The sequence below is a fragment of the Stegodyphus dumicola genome, chromosome 8, assembly GCF_044657685.1.
Source record: "Stegodyphus dumicola isolate Sdum_Otavi_A_Nest chromosome 8, ASM4465768v1".
NCBI lineage: Eukaryota > Metazoa > Arthropoda > Arachnida > Araneae > Eresidae > Stegodyphus > Stegodyphus dumicola.
This window is the reverse complement of record NC_140775.1, coordinates 17,191,291-17,208,822: the sequence shown is the minus strand read 5'-3', so window position 1 is coordinate 17,208,822 and position 17,532 is coordinate 17,191,291. Positions and strand designations below refer to the sequence as shown.

At 29.0% G+C, this 17,532-nt stretch overlaps 1 protein-coding gene across 3 annotated transcripts; it reads right to left on the bottom strand.

The window, feature by feature from the left end:
• Positions 1 to 372: 372 nt before the first annotated feature.
• LOC118180695 (solute carrier family 61 member 1-like) lies at positions 373 to 16,771 on the bottom strand. 3 transcript variants are annotated; one of them, XM_035349763.2, is made up of 3 exons: positions 16,388 to 16,771; positions 9,961 to 10,025; positions 373 to 3,393 (listed from the first exon to the last, which is right to left on the bottom strand). In XM_035349763.2, the coding sequence occupies exons 2-3, from the start codon at positions 10,003 to 10,005 to the stop codon at positions 2,056 to 2,058; spliced, it is 1,383 nt and encodes a 460-aa protein (XP_035205654.2). In that variant the 5' UTR covers positions 10,006 to 10,025; positions 16,388 to 16,771; the 3' UTR covers positions 373 to 2,055. The 3 variants fall into 3 exon arrangements, with proteins under 3 accessions (XP_035205654.2, XP_035205655.2, XP_085677730.1); XM_035349764.2 differs by having other exon boundaries at positions 16,651 to 16,740; XM_085821604.1 differs by lacking the exon at positions 16,388 to 16,771 and adding an exon at positions 15,513 to 15,911.
• Positions 16,772 to 17,532: the final 761 nt, after the last annotated feature.

The following is a 17,532-nucleotide window of genomic DNA, read 5'->3' as shown; positions in this document are numbered from 1 at the left end:
GCTTTGTCACAACAGCCAATCACCACAAATTGCTTTGGGGTTAACACAGGGAAAACTGGTTATCCATTACAAACTAGCTAACAGCATTCGGCGCTGATAGCTGATTCATTGAAAACGAAAAACTTGCAACTTTTTTCGAAAGGAAGGAAAAAGTTGCACGCTTTTCTTTCAATAGTAAACCAGGCAGAAAAATTGTCTGAAACAGTTGTTCGTGTGAAACAAACGCCATGTGATATGGGCCTTAAATACCAAATTCATTCAACTTCTAGAAAGAGATCACAAGCAGAAGTTCTATTCTTATGTGTCCTTAGTCACTTGGTCCCTAATCAGCTTATTTTTTTTTTAAGTAAATAAAGAAATAAGACAAAAACATGAAATAATAAGCTTTATTTATAAAGATAAATAAATAAAATTCTTCCATAAATTCTTTTTCTTAATTTATAAATCATTCTCCTTTTATCAAAACTATCATATCGAATGCATAAAGTAATACTATTTTACAAAAGATTTAACATGAATATTTATAGCAAGTATAGAGGAGTAAGGGAGAGATAAGAGTATTATTATTTAAACCTGATTTAAAAAAGGCTTAGATTTATTTTTATGATAGCTAGGCAAGATTGTTACAATTATAATTTAATATAAATTTAACAAAAAATTCTTTATAATTTCAAACAAGATTTACATGCTCATTAAAATCTGTAACTAATCACTTGCTTTATAATATCGAGTCAGATTTGGGATTTCACAGAATGTGCCAAACCTAAAATAAGCAAGTGATAATAGCAGGAAAGTTTACTGGCTAAATATCATAATTCAGCAATGCATCCAATCTATGATAATGCATTTTCCTATAATTCTTCACTGTTTTAACATGTGCTGTAATAATACCTAGTTAGTTTATTTTTTGCTCTCATTTTTATACTTCATTTTAAAAATACAAATATTTGAAAAAATGTAAACTGAACCAAGTACCTTTGCTGTCAAACAAAAGGAAGAAGCTCTCTAATATCTTAAAATGATTAAAGAAATGAAACTTTTCTCATTAACTTACTTAGTCAATTTTTTCATTATCATATAATGTAATCAAATTATACAAGATTGTATGATAATGAGAATAGTAATTCTATTGATAATGGAAACACATGCAAAGCTGTCCATCATAAAATGTAATGATCAAGAAAATAATATGGCCAATTAATTACCAGGACAATGACTATGGGCTGGAAATACAAACCAAACTATAGACATGGATAAGCAAATACAATTTGAAGTAGTAAACACCCTACATTTTATATAAAATGTAAAACAATACTAATAAATTTGATATTCTTAAAAAATTGAATTTTTTCTTAAGATTTAAGATAAAAAAATTAAAGAATATGTATTATATAAATTGATCACAATTAAGTTTTCATACAACATAGTGATTCATACAAATAATATAGCAGACTTTGTCCCAGACATGAATATTTAATATGTTACTGTGGAATAAGCATTTATCTCATTCATGTTCAGCATTATCAATCTTCAACCAAGATTACTATTTACATAACATAAATATATAATAAAAATAAATTATATTAATATTATTATTATGAAAGAAATATATAAATAATTAAACAACATTTTTAGTCACAAGGATTTATAAAACCAATTCTTAGTAAACTGAAAGTGAAATGTAGATTTTCTTTGTCATTTTCAATTTTAGTATACTATATTTTCTCATTTATTTCTTAATATTGACTATCATTTCTGTCACACAATGCATTTATTACACAGAACAAAATGGAATAAAAAATGCATATCAGTACAATAAAGCATGCAAAATATGCAAAGGTATATACAAAATAATTTCAAAAGTGGTATCAAAAACTATTAAGAATCAATAATTTTTTTTAAATTCAGTATTTTTCAATTAAAATGAAATTTAATAAATAATTTAAACTAGAGAGAGGATGGAAATACTTAAAAAAATCTGCTTATTGCATTGTCTGTCAAAATAAATGGAGATTATTTTATACAAAAATGGAAGCACCAGTCACACACTCTATCCTAACACATTTGTTCTAAGTGCATACGGACATATGGTAAAACTTTAATAATCTTTAACATAATAAATGTACAGCATAGCATCATACCAGAACACAGTAGAAATATCACACAGTTTCCACTTGTGTTTATTTCACCATGAAGGGATAAAAGTATAATGCATGTTATGATATTCAGAGGCACTCTAAACCAGTTCATGATATTGGCACGATGGGATTCTGGTATACATTCACTTTTAATGTACCCAATAGATGGGAAATATATTCCCACTGCTATCTCTAGCACAAGAAATGATGCATATGCTATCAAAACATTTGTTTCTTCAAAACTTGTAGCAATTGCACATCCACACTGAGATATGGTTGCAAGAACAACAGCAAGAAGAAGCATAGTCTGTGGTTCTGTTTTTGCATATACAGACATCTGATATATTGATGAGCCAATCATTATGCATACCATGAAGACAGAGAATACAATCCCCAAAGGTGGATGTTTTGTATCGAGTATGGGTGTCCAAAGAAATACAAATACATACATTACACTTTCAAATAATGACTGAACAATTCCTAACATAAATATTAATTTATGAGATAAAATCACCTGCAAACCCTCAAAACAAAGATTTTTCGAGCTTTTCTGTTGTTTGCCATAGTTTTCACCCCAAGCATAATACATGATACCACAACTAAGAATAAAACATGGAATTGCAAGTATAAAGGGTGATACTGGTCCGAACTGCAAAGATTCCGATGTAAAATTGGCAAGAATTCCAGCTACTATAGCTAAAACACCATTCCAAAAAGTAGCTTTAGAAAAAGTAACTGAAATCCATTCCTTTGGAAAATCATAATTTTCGACATGTTCATACACATACCAAGATTCAAACACAGAAAACAACAAGGATGTAGATATGCCTCCTAGAAGCCTTCCTAAAAGTAAAATATTATAGTTTGGGAATATCTTCATAAAACAACATAATGAGTAAGTAATACAAAACATCATGCACATACGTTTGCGTCCAAAACGGTCTGCTAATACTCCAGTTCCAGTTCCAAATAAAACACTTGCCGAGAAACCTACAACATAAAGAGCAGCTATCTGAAAATTGGTAAAACCATAATGACTGTATAATTTATAGATATATGGTCCTTGCAGCCAATCACCAAAAAGGGCTAAGAAATAAACAACAAAATATTTTCGCTGGAAAATGCGAAAATGAATATTATTAGCAGATGGCAGATTGGATTTTGTAGTCTGTACCACATACTGCAGAGCAGAGCATACTCCAATAGTAATGAGCAATAGACAATATGTAAAAGCCGTATACCACATATCAGAGTCCTAAAAAGATAAAATATTATATTAATATACAATTTCATAAAATATAATAATAAATATGATAATGAAGTAAAATTCCTTTCCTTTAGTGGAAGGAAATTACTAAATGGTTGTTTCAAAAGTTAAACAAATTGAGTGACATTTTCTGAATTTAATGTCTTTTCCTTCAGAAAATTTAATAAACAGTTTTTTAATCAATACTCAAGGCTTACATTAAAACACTTTTTAGTATTAAAATAAGTTATGAGAGAAATGTAAAATTATTAACAGAGTTTAATAAATCCCATAAAGTGTACATATTATCATCCAACTAATATTTTGGTATTTTCTGACTATCTGCACTCCCACAGAAAAGTTACACATTTGTTGATGACTAATTTTTTGCTAAAATAATGTGAAAAAAAAAACAGCCATTTTGAAAATGGTTGAGCAATATTAGTTTAAGCAATTAATCAATAAAATTCAAGAAAGTAAGAAGCATCAGCAATAAAACACTTTTTTTTGAGAATTTTTTCTTTTTTGCACTGTTGTTTCTCCATGTACCCAGTATCAGTTTTCACTTAAAAAGCATCAGCAAATTGCACAAATTTGGCATGTGTATAATTTTGGCACTGCATAAACACAAAAGCAGATGTCTACAAGCATACCTGGGGAAGCCACACAAATATTTTTGGTGACATTGTGGACTGCCACACAACTCTTTTAACAACATACTGCTTTGCTTTACTTTTCCATGATTTTTTAACAAGGGTGCAGATAATGTTGACTGAATTGTTCTTTCTGATTATTGTTCTTTGAAAAACCTTTTATTAACATATGAATATATTTAATAATTAACTAAGCACTACTTTTAAAATGAACACAAGGTCGTTTTTAATATTTAAATTATTTTTGCAACAGTAATTTTAAATATTATGCTACAACTACATTATATTTTTTCCATGATATACAACTCTTATCTCTTCATTCAGAATTACCATTGTTGTTTTCTATAATACATTGATTTACTCACAGTAAAACAACATATTCTTACAATTGGGTCAAAACTTATGTACAGAAATATCAATTTCGAAACAACAGTAGAGTGTCTACATTTGCAATGAATCTGAATTACTACAGGTAGTATCTGTTTTAATGAGAAAGCAGGTTTTATTAAAAAGATAACAAGAAATAATATAGTTTGCAATAAGTAATGACAAGTTTTAGAACATAATATCTTGCTGTTTCCTCGATATTTCGTACTCATAGTTGCGGTTTCCGGAACCTATAAACTGAATTTTTATATTCCGAGAGGCAACACGGATTTCAGGAGTTGGCAGATTGCAGGTCGGCGGATTTTCAGTATTTGACTGTATTAACTTTGTGATAGTGAGTGTGGCTGTCATCTCTACATATAATAAAAGAGTCTGTCTGTGTGTCAGTGTGTGTATCTTTCATTCGCGCTGCACGTAAGCTAATAGACCCACGGCTATGAAATTTGGTACATAGGTGCATCTAGACAAGAGTCTAGACATAGGTGCACCTCGAAGCAATTTTTTCGAAATTCGAATTAGAATTTTTTTTATTTTATGTTTTGTGACGAAATCGCGTCATTTTGAGACATAATGGGCTTATAGGAAAGCGAGATTTTACTCTACACACTCCATTTTCACATCGTCATGAAACGTAGGCATTTAGCTAGTTTACGAACTTAAAATAAATTTCATGTTTCGATAAATCGATTAAATACGAATTTATTTAACAAAGGGAGCTTAACACCTTTTCAATGGGATTTTTTCTAAAAAAGTTTATTTTTAAAAATGTACAGTTTATTTTTCTTTGATTTTTGGACACGTTAAACTTTCATCCTTGCGACTGCTTTTACAAAAAGAATTTTGCAAAAATGATAATATTAAAAAAAAATTTTAAATGATGCTTCCAAGTACATTTCTCACATCTTACATCTTTAAAAATGTGATTTTTGCAACAATTTTCCTGTCTTATTGTTATTGATAGATTTTTGATGAAATCACATCATTTTGAATAGTTTCATTCTTTCAGAAATATGGGTTTGGCAACAATTTTTTATCCTATTTCTTATGTCACTGTTTTTAAGAGATTGGCATATTTCATTTTTTTTATATATATTTTTTATATATATAATACATTTTTATTGATTTTTTTTTGATAAAGTTGTTCTGCAGAGTAAAATTCTGCACAGAATTTTATGTTTTTTGAGTTGCTTTCATGTTATTTTTTGCTTATTTCACTGTTTGTAAGCTATTGAAAAGTTTTGCATGATTTTTTTTCTTCGACGGAAAGTTGGTTAATTTTTTTATTCTTTTATGTTATTTATTGCTTATTTTACTGTTTTTAAGATACTGAAACGTTTTGAGTGATTTTCTTAGGAAACAAAGTTCTTAACCTCCTTAATACCATTCGAGTTCTTAAGATTTTGCAAAGGGAAGTTGGTTAATTTATTTATTGGGATAATTAATATTTGTATTAAAGGATATTGCTTATTTCATTATAATTTTGTAATAAGTAATCATTTTTTTTTATGAAGTTGTTCTGCAGAGTAAAATTCTGTGCGGAATTTTTTGTTTTTTGAGTTTCTTTCATGTTATTTTTTTCTTATTTCACTATTTGTAAGATATTGAAAAGTTTTGCATGTTGTTTTTTTTTTTCCTTCAACGGAAAGTTGGTTAATTTTTTTATTAGGATAATTAATATTTGTATATAGCTTATTTCACTGTAATTTTTTTCTCTTGAAAATATAAGATAAAATATCATTAATTATGCTTTGCTTTTCAGATTTTTTTTTTTTTTTTTTTTTTTGTATTTTATGTTATTTATTGCTTGTTTCACTGTCTTTAAGATATTGAAAGTTTTAAGTGATTTTTTTAGGAAACGAAGTTCTTAACCTCCTTTATACTATTTGAGTTCTTAAGATTTTGCAAAGGGAAGTTGGTTAATTTATTTATTAGGATAATTAATATTTGTATTAAGGGATATTGCTTACTTCATTGTAATTTTGTTATATGTAATAACTTTTTTTTTATGAAGTAGTTCTGCAGAGTAAAATTCTAAGCAGTTTTTAAATTTAACATTTGGTGTTCCCTTCAGCCATTTTTCAGATACATTTAAAAGCCAGATGAAAGCTGGCAGCGAAGCTGCTAGTATGGAATACAATAGAGATTACATGGTGGCATGTTAAAGCTATGTTGCCTGCTTATAATCGGAAATGCGATTTTGAGTTTTATTTGGTAGTTTATATGTTTTCCCATAGCTGTTCTGAAACGGGAGAAGAGTCTTTCAACAAATTTGTGGTGAAATTGTTAGGATGATGTTTGAAATTGATATTTCTGCTGTTCCAAGAAGCATTCATTCATGGTAAATGCATTTTATTTTATTGTTGTTCTTATTTTGTAGAATGTTATGTTCATTGCTTTTTTAGTATGAATTTCTGTCATTATTGTCGTTTTTTGAATTGTTTGTAATTTATTTTAGTTTATTTTGTTGATTAATGCACAATGCCTATATTGTGCGATTTGTAGATGGTTTTTAAAGTTGAAACAGAATGCTGTGTACATGGTATTATTTGAAATTTATTGTTGTGTTAATTTATTTAAGCGAGGTGTGTGCAATTCATAGATTCCTTCACTGCATAGATTGTGCAATTCTGTGATTTTTTTTCCAATCTAAAACAGATCTCTGTGTACATGGATTCTTGTCAAATATTTGTGGTTAGAAACTTTACTTTTTTGCTATCTAAATTTTTTGTTTCGGATTTTTAGCTTAAATTGTGTGTTCAAAACTTGGTTTTTTGCACTGCGAAAACCAATTTTTTGGAGACATTTTAGGTTTAAAGTTCGAAATGTAGACTTCTGTAAGAATTAGAAATTTAGATAAATTAATATAAAAAATTTAGATAGTAATATGGCAACATGGAGTTTTATGCTAAAAATATTTGGCAAGAAATCTGTCGCTAAGTGAGGGGCATACATAACAGTAGTTCCAAAGTTTTTATCCAAAACATATATTTATTTTAAATTCTTTACTGAAATTCTTCTAAAAATGTGCAAGTACTTTATGTAGAGCTCCGTAATTATTAATTAACCAATCAAAATAATATGAAAATCAAGATTAATTCATTCTAAGTTTTGACTTAAATACATGTCTTCTTCTTCTGTTGCTAATTAGATGCACTGTGACTGTTTCTCTTGTTACTGCAATGATATCAAAAATATAAAGTTCTGGAACAAGAATGATTAGTGCACCAAATTAATTGTGCCCTTCCCCTAAATGTCAATGAAAATAAAAAGAAATGGCTCTACTCTGACAAGCGCCCAAAGATCACTAAATGTGGCGATATGTGTTCTGTGCTGGTTTTGGGCACCATTGCATTTTGTATGGCAATCCTTTTGACATTGAATACTCCTTTGCTGGATTGGCTTAATTGCTCGTTGGTTCATGTTGCATGTTTTTTGAAATGGCATATATTGCAATGTGAGAGACGTGGTTGCAAGAGGGTCTTGGGAGATGTGGGAGGGTCTGGAAGATGTGGTCAATTATTTTTAATGGCTGTGCACGATAGAAGTAAGGAAACGCTGATGTAGTGTATTAAAGAGTGGATTGAGCCTTATACAACTATTTTTTCAGATGGCTGGAAATCTTACAAGGATTTAGGAAAAGAGGGTTTTGAACATTTATTTGTGAACCATGGTATGAATTTTCTGGATAGTGTGTCCGGCTATCATATAAACACTATAGTGATTACGTGGCGGCATGAAATTGGTATTTCTGCTGTTGAAAAAAAAGCATTCATTCATGGTAAGTACATTTTATTTTATTCTTGTTCTTATTTTGTAGAATGTTATGTTCATTGTTTTTTTAGTATGAATTTTTGTCATTACTGTTGTTTTTTTTAATTGTCTGACATTTATTTTAGTTTATTTTGTTGATTAGTGCATAGTGCCTAGATTGTGCAATTCGTAGATGGTTTTTAAAGTTGAAACAGAACGCTGTGTACATGGTATTCTTTTAAGTTTATTGTTGTTATGTTAATTTATTAAAGCGAGGTGTGCGTAGTTTGTAGATTCTTTTGCTGCCTAGATTGTGCAATTCGTAGATTATTTTTTTAAGTTAAAATATATCCCTCTGTACATGGATGCTTAACAAATATTTTTGGTTAGAAACTTTACGTTTTTGCTATCTAAATTTTTTGTTTCGGATTTTTAGCTTAAAATGTGTGTTTAAAACATGGTTTTTGCATGTGCGAAAACCGCGTTTTTGGAGACATTTTAGGCTTAAAGTTCCAAATGTAGACAAAAAATTTAGATAATAACATGGCACCAAAAATGTTTGGCGACTTTATGGCACATATAAGAGTAGTTCGAAAAAAATCTTTGAATCAGCACGACTGCAAATTTCTTTGATTGTGCATTTACAGCACATCATCTAGAATTTCCATATTATTACACACATAATTAATTCACAGTAAAACTGTAATGAACATTAAAAATAATTCCACAGATTAATTTGATGAAACATGATTATACTAATAATTTTTCCTTCGGTATAAACTTACAATAACAGGTAGTCTAATACTACTACACTTTAATTTGATAATGGTTTAATGTGAATCAACAATATAATGCAAATAAAAAGTAATCCCATCAATTTATCTAGATATTTATAACAGACAGATTGGTAATAATATAAAATAAAATGGTACTTTTCCGTTTTGCCGGCGCAAGCGATAAAGTCGCCAATAATGGTACAACCGATGCCAAACGGAATATTCTCGCTGGTAACCGTTTACGCCTCATTTTCAAAACAAGCCGCAGCTTTCTCTTATCAGATTGATTGCTTCTTTCAATACTGGCATATAATTTTTATCAGATAGTTCAGTTTTATGTCTAAGGCCATTTTCGGTAATTAAGTCAATTAAGACGCAATCACAGCTCTTACCCGAAGCCGAAAATATAGAAAAGGAAAGTCAAGGGTTAAATTCATCAAATTCTAATGAGAATGCATTAGTGAAGTAAAGCACTGCAGTTTTACATAATTTCTGAGTAAGCTATTCGTACGCATTGAAATATTGCTTGCATTTAAACTTGTGTTCCAAATTAAGATTTAACTTGAAATTAATGTAGATAATTACTGAGAGCATTAGATTTTTGTAGAGTAGTTTACGTGAGATGAGATCGTTTGGAGTCACGTGATATGAACCGGCGAATCAGGATGTTGAACCATGAAAGCATAGTAAATTCTTTAATTAATGTCTTTTTACAAATTTATTGTCTTTATTTATTGGCTTTTTATAAAATTTTAAGCGATATTAAATTTTTATGCCTTCAAAAAAAAAAAAAAAAAAAAAAAAAAAAAAAAAAAGAATTCTTAGAACTAAAATTTTTTTAATATTTTTTATGTGTACGCTGTATGTTGTCGCCAATAAAGTCTGCTTGGCGAGATTTGCGCCGGCGAAACGGAAAAGTACCAATAAAATTAACCGCAAATTCAAATAAATAATTCTAGCATCATGACATTTAGAAAATACAGTTTAATAAATAATCAGAAAATACTTACATCAACGAAAAGTACACTTTGTGTCATGTTGATATTTGGAGCCATTTTCTAATATGCAGAAAAAACTGAAATATTTAAATTTTTGATTAGAATGATATCATTAGACAGCAAAACAATAAATTTGAAAATAACTTGGAGTCTTTGAAAGCAATAACTGCATACTTATTTATAGTTTAAAAGCACTAAGGATGTACATTTCAGATAATTAAAGATGTGTATTTTTAATGCTGTTAAATAAAATAAGTATCTGGCATACTTAAAACACTTACATTTTGAACACACTTAAGCCTACCTTCATTTTAATAAAATGTGAAATTTTATTAATAAACTAGCACAATCTAAGAATGCAAAATACACATTTTTACCCCCTCTGCAAGAAACTCAATTTAAATACTAGTAATATTTAGAGTAAACTAAAATACTGAATAAGAAATAGTAAGCAAATCATAAGTTACATCATCAAAATAACATTTATTTTCTGATTGAAGAGAAGTTTAAATAGAAAGTTATTGTCTCGTTTATTACTGCTAATACTTAAAGTAAAGGCTTTTCTTATTTTAAGGAGGCTAGATGATGATTTAAAAGAAAGATAAAACATTGAATCAAATATCATAGCTACATCACATTCTACATTAAAATCTATAAAATTAGGAGATTTAAAAAAATCTAATAAGCAATGTTCATGAATACTAGCATATCAGATTTATGATAGGTGAGATTCTAAAAATTTCTAGTCATATATTTATATGTGTGTGTGTAATAAAACAGAGAAAGAGATGTAGCAATGTTGATGGCATAGTATGTACACTGCTCAAAAAAAAAAAAAAAAAAAAAAAAAAAAAAAAAAAAGGGACAGTGCTATATTTCCTGTTCTACTGGGGCGATTCACGAAATTCAAATTGCGTTCTTCATGTCTCGAAAGCACGACTTAGGATATATATTAGATTTATATATAGCACTATTCTAACATAGGTATTTTGACATAAAATCGGACTTTTTCTGAAATAACATACCAATTTTTTTACATATTTCGATTCTACGACTCAAATTATGCCAGAATACCAAGTTTTGTAAAAATCGAACGAGTAATTTTTAAAATATTAGCTCCTCAATGTTAATTGAATTTGGCAAATATTTATTTATATCTCTTTTTTTATTAAACTTTTTTGATTTTTTCTCTCACATTTCGAAATTTAGGTTCATTCCAAATAAAATTTACCCATTTTTTGTGTTTTATTTTTTAAATTTCTATTTTTAAATAATTTTTATGAATTTTTCGAAAAAAATTTTGAATTATAACCTATAAAATTTTTACCATCATCTTAAAGTAGGTATATTTTAAAGCATATCTGCAAAAAATTAGACCTTTTTATTCAAAATTTTCTAAGATATACACAAATTTACATATTTTCGCGGTTTGAAATTTGGCATCGTTTTTTGAGCGATAATAACGCCAAATGTGGTCTATGGATTTTTTGTTATACTGTATTGCCACAGCTATTTTTAACCTTAAATTTCAAGTAAAATTTTACGGAGAATTAATTATATGACATTTTTTCCCACAATAATGCGTAATAAATATTTATTAATACTATATGAAAAGCTATTTTTTTAATAAATTTTTTAATATTTTTTTAATTTCTCTCTCTTTTTTTTTTTTTTTTTTTTTTTTTTAAATAAGAGTAAATTTTTATCTTCGGCGTTTTTTTATCGTCTGCTACTTTACTTCGTTTAAATCGAATTGTCTAAAACTGAGAATTTTCGTTTGATGTTTATTTGAATTTTATGACATTAACTGCACTATTTATTTCTAAATAAACTGATGCTTTTGAAGTGGCTGAAAGAGCGGCTGGTACTATCATCCATATTTTTAAAGCACACTATAATTTTATAGAAACATAAGATTTAGAATAATCATTTTTATAAAAGTCAAATTATGATATAAACATACAACCCTCTAGAGACTGAATTAATGGAAGTTCAATGGTTATGTAGAAATGATCTGCAGCTACTTAATCGCTGGATAAGTCAGCAGATTCTGTGGACAAGTAAGAATAATTATATAAACGACACCCAACATTCTGGATTCAATTAACAACGAGGCTACGATGTTTATTAAATGAATTCAAGAAGTTTTAAAACATAAAAAATCAACTTATTTTTTATCCTAAAATTTATTTTTGTGAGTAGCGTATTTTCATTATTCTAATTTAAAATTCTAATAATTCTTAAAATTCTAATTTAGAATGTAATTGTCAAGAACTAAATCCTAATCATCAGCAATATAAGTAATTATTACGGTTATTAATAAATCCTTCTTATAAAGTAATTGCAAATTTTTCAAAAGACTTTCTGTCTGAATGCAAATATTTTTAATTTTACATTAATCAAGACTGCACATGATATTATTTATTTGCACTTCAACTCTTAACGTCAGTTCTAGTAGAAGTTACGAATCAATTATATTTAATTAAGGATTGGATTGGATTATTTAATTATGGCAAAGCACACGAGGGCTATCTGCCTAAAGGGAGGGATGCCTTCGTGGAGGACTTTCTAAGGGAAACTGGCTCGTATACATGTTACACAGCGGGAAAACCACGAAAACACCCATGCAACCAGCCCGTTCGTGGGATTCGAACCTCGGACCGAACTACCAGTGATCAGCGTCTTTACCGCTCGGCCGTTTGTGGGCCTTTATGTAATGGGAGGCGATAACTTTATTTAAAATGATTGTCAGAAATACCAAAATTGTTTCGAAAAGTTGGGTACTTTTTAGTATACTTTCAGAATGCTTAAAGAAAAAGAGAAGAAAAATAAATTTTTTCGTAAAATTTAGTATTTGTATTTTTTTTTTTAATTTAAAACTTTTCAATCTTATTATATTTGATTCTTGCGATTTCAAAAATAAAATATTTCACTAAAATATGAATAACATTTTAAGAAACCAAATGCAGGATAAAATTGTGTAAAGCAATGGGCACAATGATAAAACTGTTTAAAGCAGTTTATGCAAGTCATCCTAAGTTAAAATGTCGGTTATACATCTCTCTTATTTATATATATCTTTTCTGAACGGAACATTGAAAGGCATGTAAAACTCTGCTTTACTGTATTTTCTCTTTTAATATAGTATGCAGTTTCCAAACGCATCGTAGTCCGGGTTACAAAGTATTCTTCCGAAAGAAAGGCAGTTCAAATAAATAAAATCAAATTTTGGAAAATTGATATTAATAAATATATTTAAAATGCTCAGTTCGAAGGAATAAATAGAAAATTTTAAATCAATTATCTGAAGAGACAATGCAACACAAACAACTAAAATAAAAGTATAAAAATTTAAAAATTACCTAAAATAATAACTATGACGAAAAATATATATAAAGAAAACTATTTGAAAAAAAAAAAAAAATAATAAACACTGCACCTTTATTTACGCAGTTCGAATAGGTAAATAGAAATTTTTAAAACAGTTAATTAATTTGGTATGTTATTTCAGAAAAAGTCCGATTTTGTGTCAAAATACCTATGTTAGAAATTTGCTATATATAAATCTAATATATATCCGAAGTCGTGCTTTCGAGACATGAAGAACGCAATTTGAATTTTGTCAATCAGCCCAGTAGATCGGGAGATATAGGACTGTCCCATTTTTTTTTTGAGCAGTGTACATATATACACACTCAAGAGTAGGGTTTCTTAAACTTTTTTCAGTCGTGACCTCTTTTTATCACTGAGATTTTTTCACGACCCCCAGAACCCCATATTTACAGAAAGTTTGTGGGTCCCCATAATTATTGTGCAAATCCAACACATGCGTGAGCGAAACTATCAGTTTTTTCACTTGTACTGTAATATACTATTACAGTTTTGGGCATTAACTTTAATTTCTAATTTTAAGACATAGAACAATATGAAAATTTTAAATAAGTAACAGACAAAATGACAGCATCACGTGCAAAGCAAGGAAAATGACGTTTATATTATAAAATGAATGTGTCAAAACTTTTTTTTTATTTGTCTGTATTGTCTTATCTATTTTCAGATACATTGTGTAAAAATATCTGGTAATTGTAAAATTATTATAATAAGTTAAAGAAATATCAAAACTGCTAAAATTTTTGGCAACCCCCTTGGGGTTTGCAACCCACAGTTTAAGAAATCCTGCTCAAGAGGAAGAATTCTGATTGTGTAGAATGCTAAAACGTGGAATTCGTAATGATTAGCAGCCAAGTCAGATTAAATATTCCTTTTTATTTCAATTGACATTTGTGGCCACAATTCTTTTGGCACTTTTGATAAATACTAGCATTCAGCAGTTTTACATTTGGTTAGAAGTAAACTCAACTTGGCAAAATATGTCATGAAATCATGGAATATTTCATCCCATTGACTGAGATATAAGAATCGATCAACTTACCATAAAATTTATATTACATGCATAACACAGCAAAAAGAAAACTTATTGTACTTCTTAAAAATGCTTATGAAGATGACGGATCCATACCATTCCAAACTGCATTTTATAAATGCATTTTTATCGCTATGCCGATTAGATAATTTTAATACAGAAAACTAAACAAAGATGATTTTGAATGCTGCATTTTTAAAAATTCCACACACATTCCATTTAAAATGCAATGGATTGTACAACACATCAACCCTCTGGCTGATCATCTAGCGATTTCCACGGGCAACTCAAATGTAGCAAAATTTGCTCATCCCACAGGCATATGTTTTTCTTCCTGAGCGCATCCTGTTAACCCATTGAAATAAATTATATACAGTATTAGGTGTTTAGTTTACGTTTTTAGCCAACAAATATCATTAGTAGTCCACTAAATTGGGGCATTTGAAGGCACGTGGTATTAGCGCTCAAACTTCACTTTTTGCTGCTTTTTTCTTACAGAAATGGATGCTAGAAAACGTTCAGCAATTATCTAGATTATTTAATTAAATTATTGAATTATTAATTAGATTTATTGAATCTGGTGCAAAAACTGTGAAGTTTGAACTCTATCATACTAAACTGCATTTTTAAGGTACTTTCCCCTCAGCGCTTCATATTTTCTTAAATTTTACTTTTTTATATTATGCAGTAAGTAAATAGAAATTAACTGTAACTCAACCAAAATTTATTTAAAAAAAGATTTTCTTTTGTGATAACATCTGAAATTGATTTTTCTGGCAACTTAAGTTTCTCATGATAAAAAGCTATAAAAAAAATATTTTCTAGAAAGAATTTTCAAAAATGCATTTTTCAATTCTCACATATATATATATATATATAGATTTAAAATATGAAAAAAAATATATATATGCAAATTTGGAAGCGATTTTGGTCCACAAATTGAGCAGTCAGAGGGTTAATCACTAGTTTACAGCAATTTCTGACTAAATGCATGGGTACTAAATGTATGAGTATTGTTTGTTATCAGGACCGGATTCAGAAATGTGTGAACGTGCGTATGGGCATATATAAGTATATACACACAAACACATATATTCATACTTATATATATGCATGCATACATGAACACATAAATACATACACTACTGTACCCAGTTGTGATAGCAGAACAGTACCAGGCTATGTATTCAACCATCTTTACCTAGCCCCGTTCTCCATAATTATCACCTGAAACTGCCTCAATCTATCTTGTCCCAGTACTGAAGAGATTCAAAGACACATGATACCTGCTTTAAGGCCATAAAAAAGCCCACATTTCTAGAAATTGTTAGTAATACTACTGCTTGCAATAATACAGGAGGATCATATTTTGAGCAACACATACTCAAATAAGTGGTACAACTTTTCAATTTCCTTTTGAAAATACAATATTATTATTTAATTGCCTCACTATGTAGTTCAACACATAAGACGTGTGTGTACACTACTTAAGATAAATATTTTAAATTAAAATTGCATGGAGATGCAACATCATGAGAATCTATTTAATGAAATAATGCATACTCCCAGAAAATTATACCAATAGTTACTGTTACCCCAATATACTGAAAATTTGTCACTCTAAACAACTTAGAATATTACAGATGCTTAACTGGAATTCTAAATATCAAACTCCAAATCTTTTAATGCCTAGCTCATTTTTAAAACATTACTCTGATATCCTAAGTCAAAAAGTGTAAACAATTTTAATAGCAGGACTAAATCTACTTTTTAACATAAATTTTATAACTTACGAAAACACCTACTTATTTATTATCTCTTTTTTAAACTGTGAAAAGCACTCTCAACTGACGACTTCCTTCGAAGTCGTCAGTTGTTTTACGTAATAATGTTTAATAAATATACTTCAAAAACTCGTTTAATTTTGGGGATAAGTACAGAATACTAAATAATGTTCTAAATGCAATATTTAGTTAGAAATATTTACTTATATATAATATAAAACAAATCATTTACTTGCGGAATTCGGGCAAAAACTGTACACTGAAAAAAGCGTTAAGAGAGTCACAAATACTACATTTATTAAATGACAGGACAACTAAAACCGCGCCGAAATAAATCCAGGACTGATAGAGAAACAGAACTGCAGTCATTCGAAAAGGGAAAAAATTTAACACGAATCATAAACATTAAGTTGACATTTTTATTTCCGGGAAACATGCTGCTATTAACTGAACAGACAGCAACTTGCAAAGGATGATGTGAATGGCTATTGTTACCATTAAGGTCTATTATAGTTGATCGGACAAGCGTACGAAATCAAAATAACCCGGTAAAACACGTTTGTCCGTATTAAGGTGTACTATTCTATAAACATAGACAGACAGACTATGTGGGCATGCGTTGTTTTGCACCCGCTAAGTCTTTGTACCCAAATGGCGAAAAAATCGAGCCTTAAGTGCAAATGAAAGGCAAATAGAGGCACAATTTCATGTGAGAGTAAAAAGAAATTCCCAGCATAGGATATGAATTTTTATTTTTAAATCAAGATTAAAAAAAAATTGGCTATAGGCTGGCTCTTTTAGTTTAATGCCTAGGATTACTAATGAAAGTGTGGGGATGTTATAGAACAAATAAAACAAACAAAAGATGTTATACTATTGCAAAAAAACAATAGGTTTTACATATTTTATTTTACTTTTAGTTCACAGGGTTATTAGACTGAAAAAAGGATTTTGCGTTGAATCACTGTAAAAGTCTGAATTACTTTTTAAATTGTTGCCACCAAATATTACCGCTCTGCATTATATTTAAAGAAATTAAATAATGGAAATTTTGCATGAATGTATGCATGTTTTTCGCATTGTGAAGAAGCAACGGTACCTAGTCCCATCAAATTCTGAATAATGAAGTTCTCCACCCGAATATGGACACTTGGAAGCCAGAATTTTGAATTTCGTATTTATTTTATAAACTATTTCCTACTTTGAAAAACTACGAAATTATTGATTAACAAACGCTATGATTTCAAAGCGAGAAATAGCAACACTGTACGGGGAAAATATTACCTCCAGCACGCGAGACTGTTTATCAGATATTCTAAAGGTTTGCTGCTTTTAAATGTTTTATTATGCATTTCAAATTTTGTAAAACTTTAACGA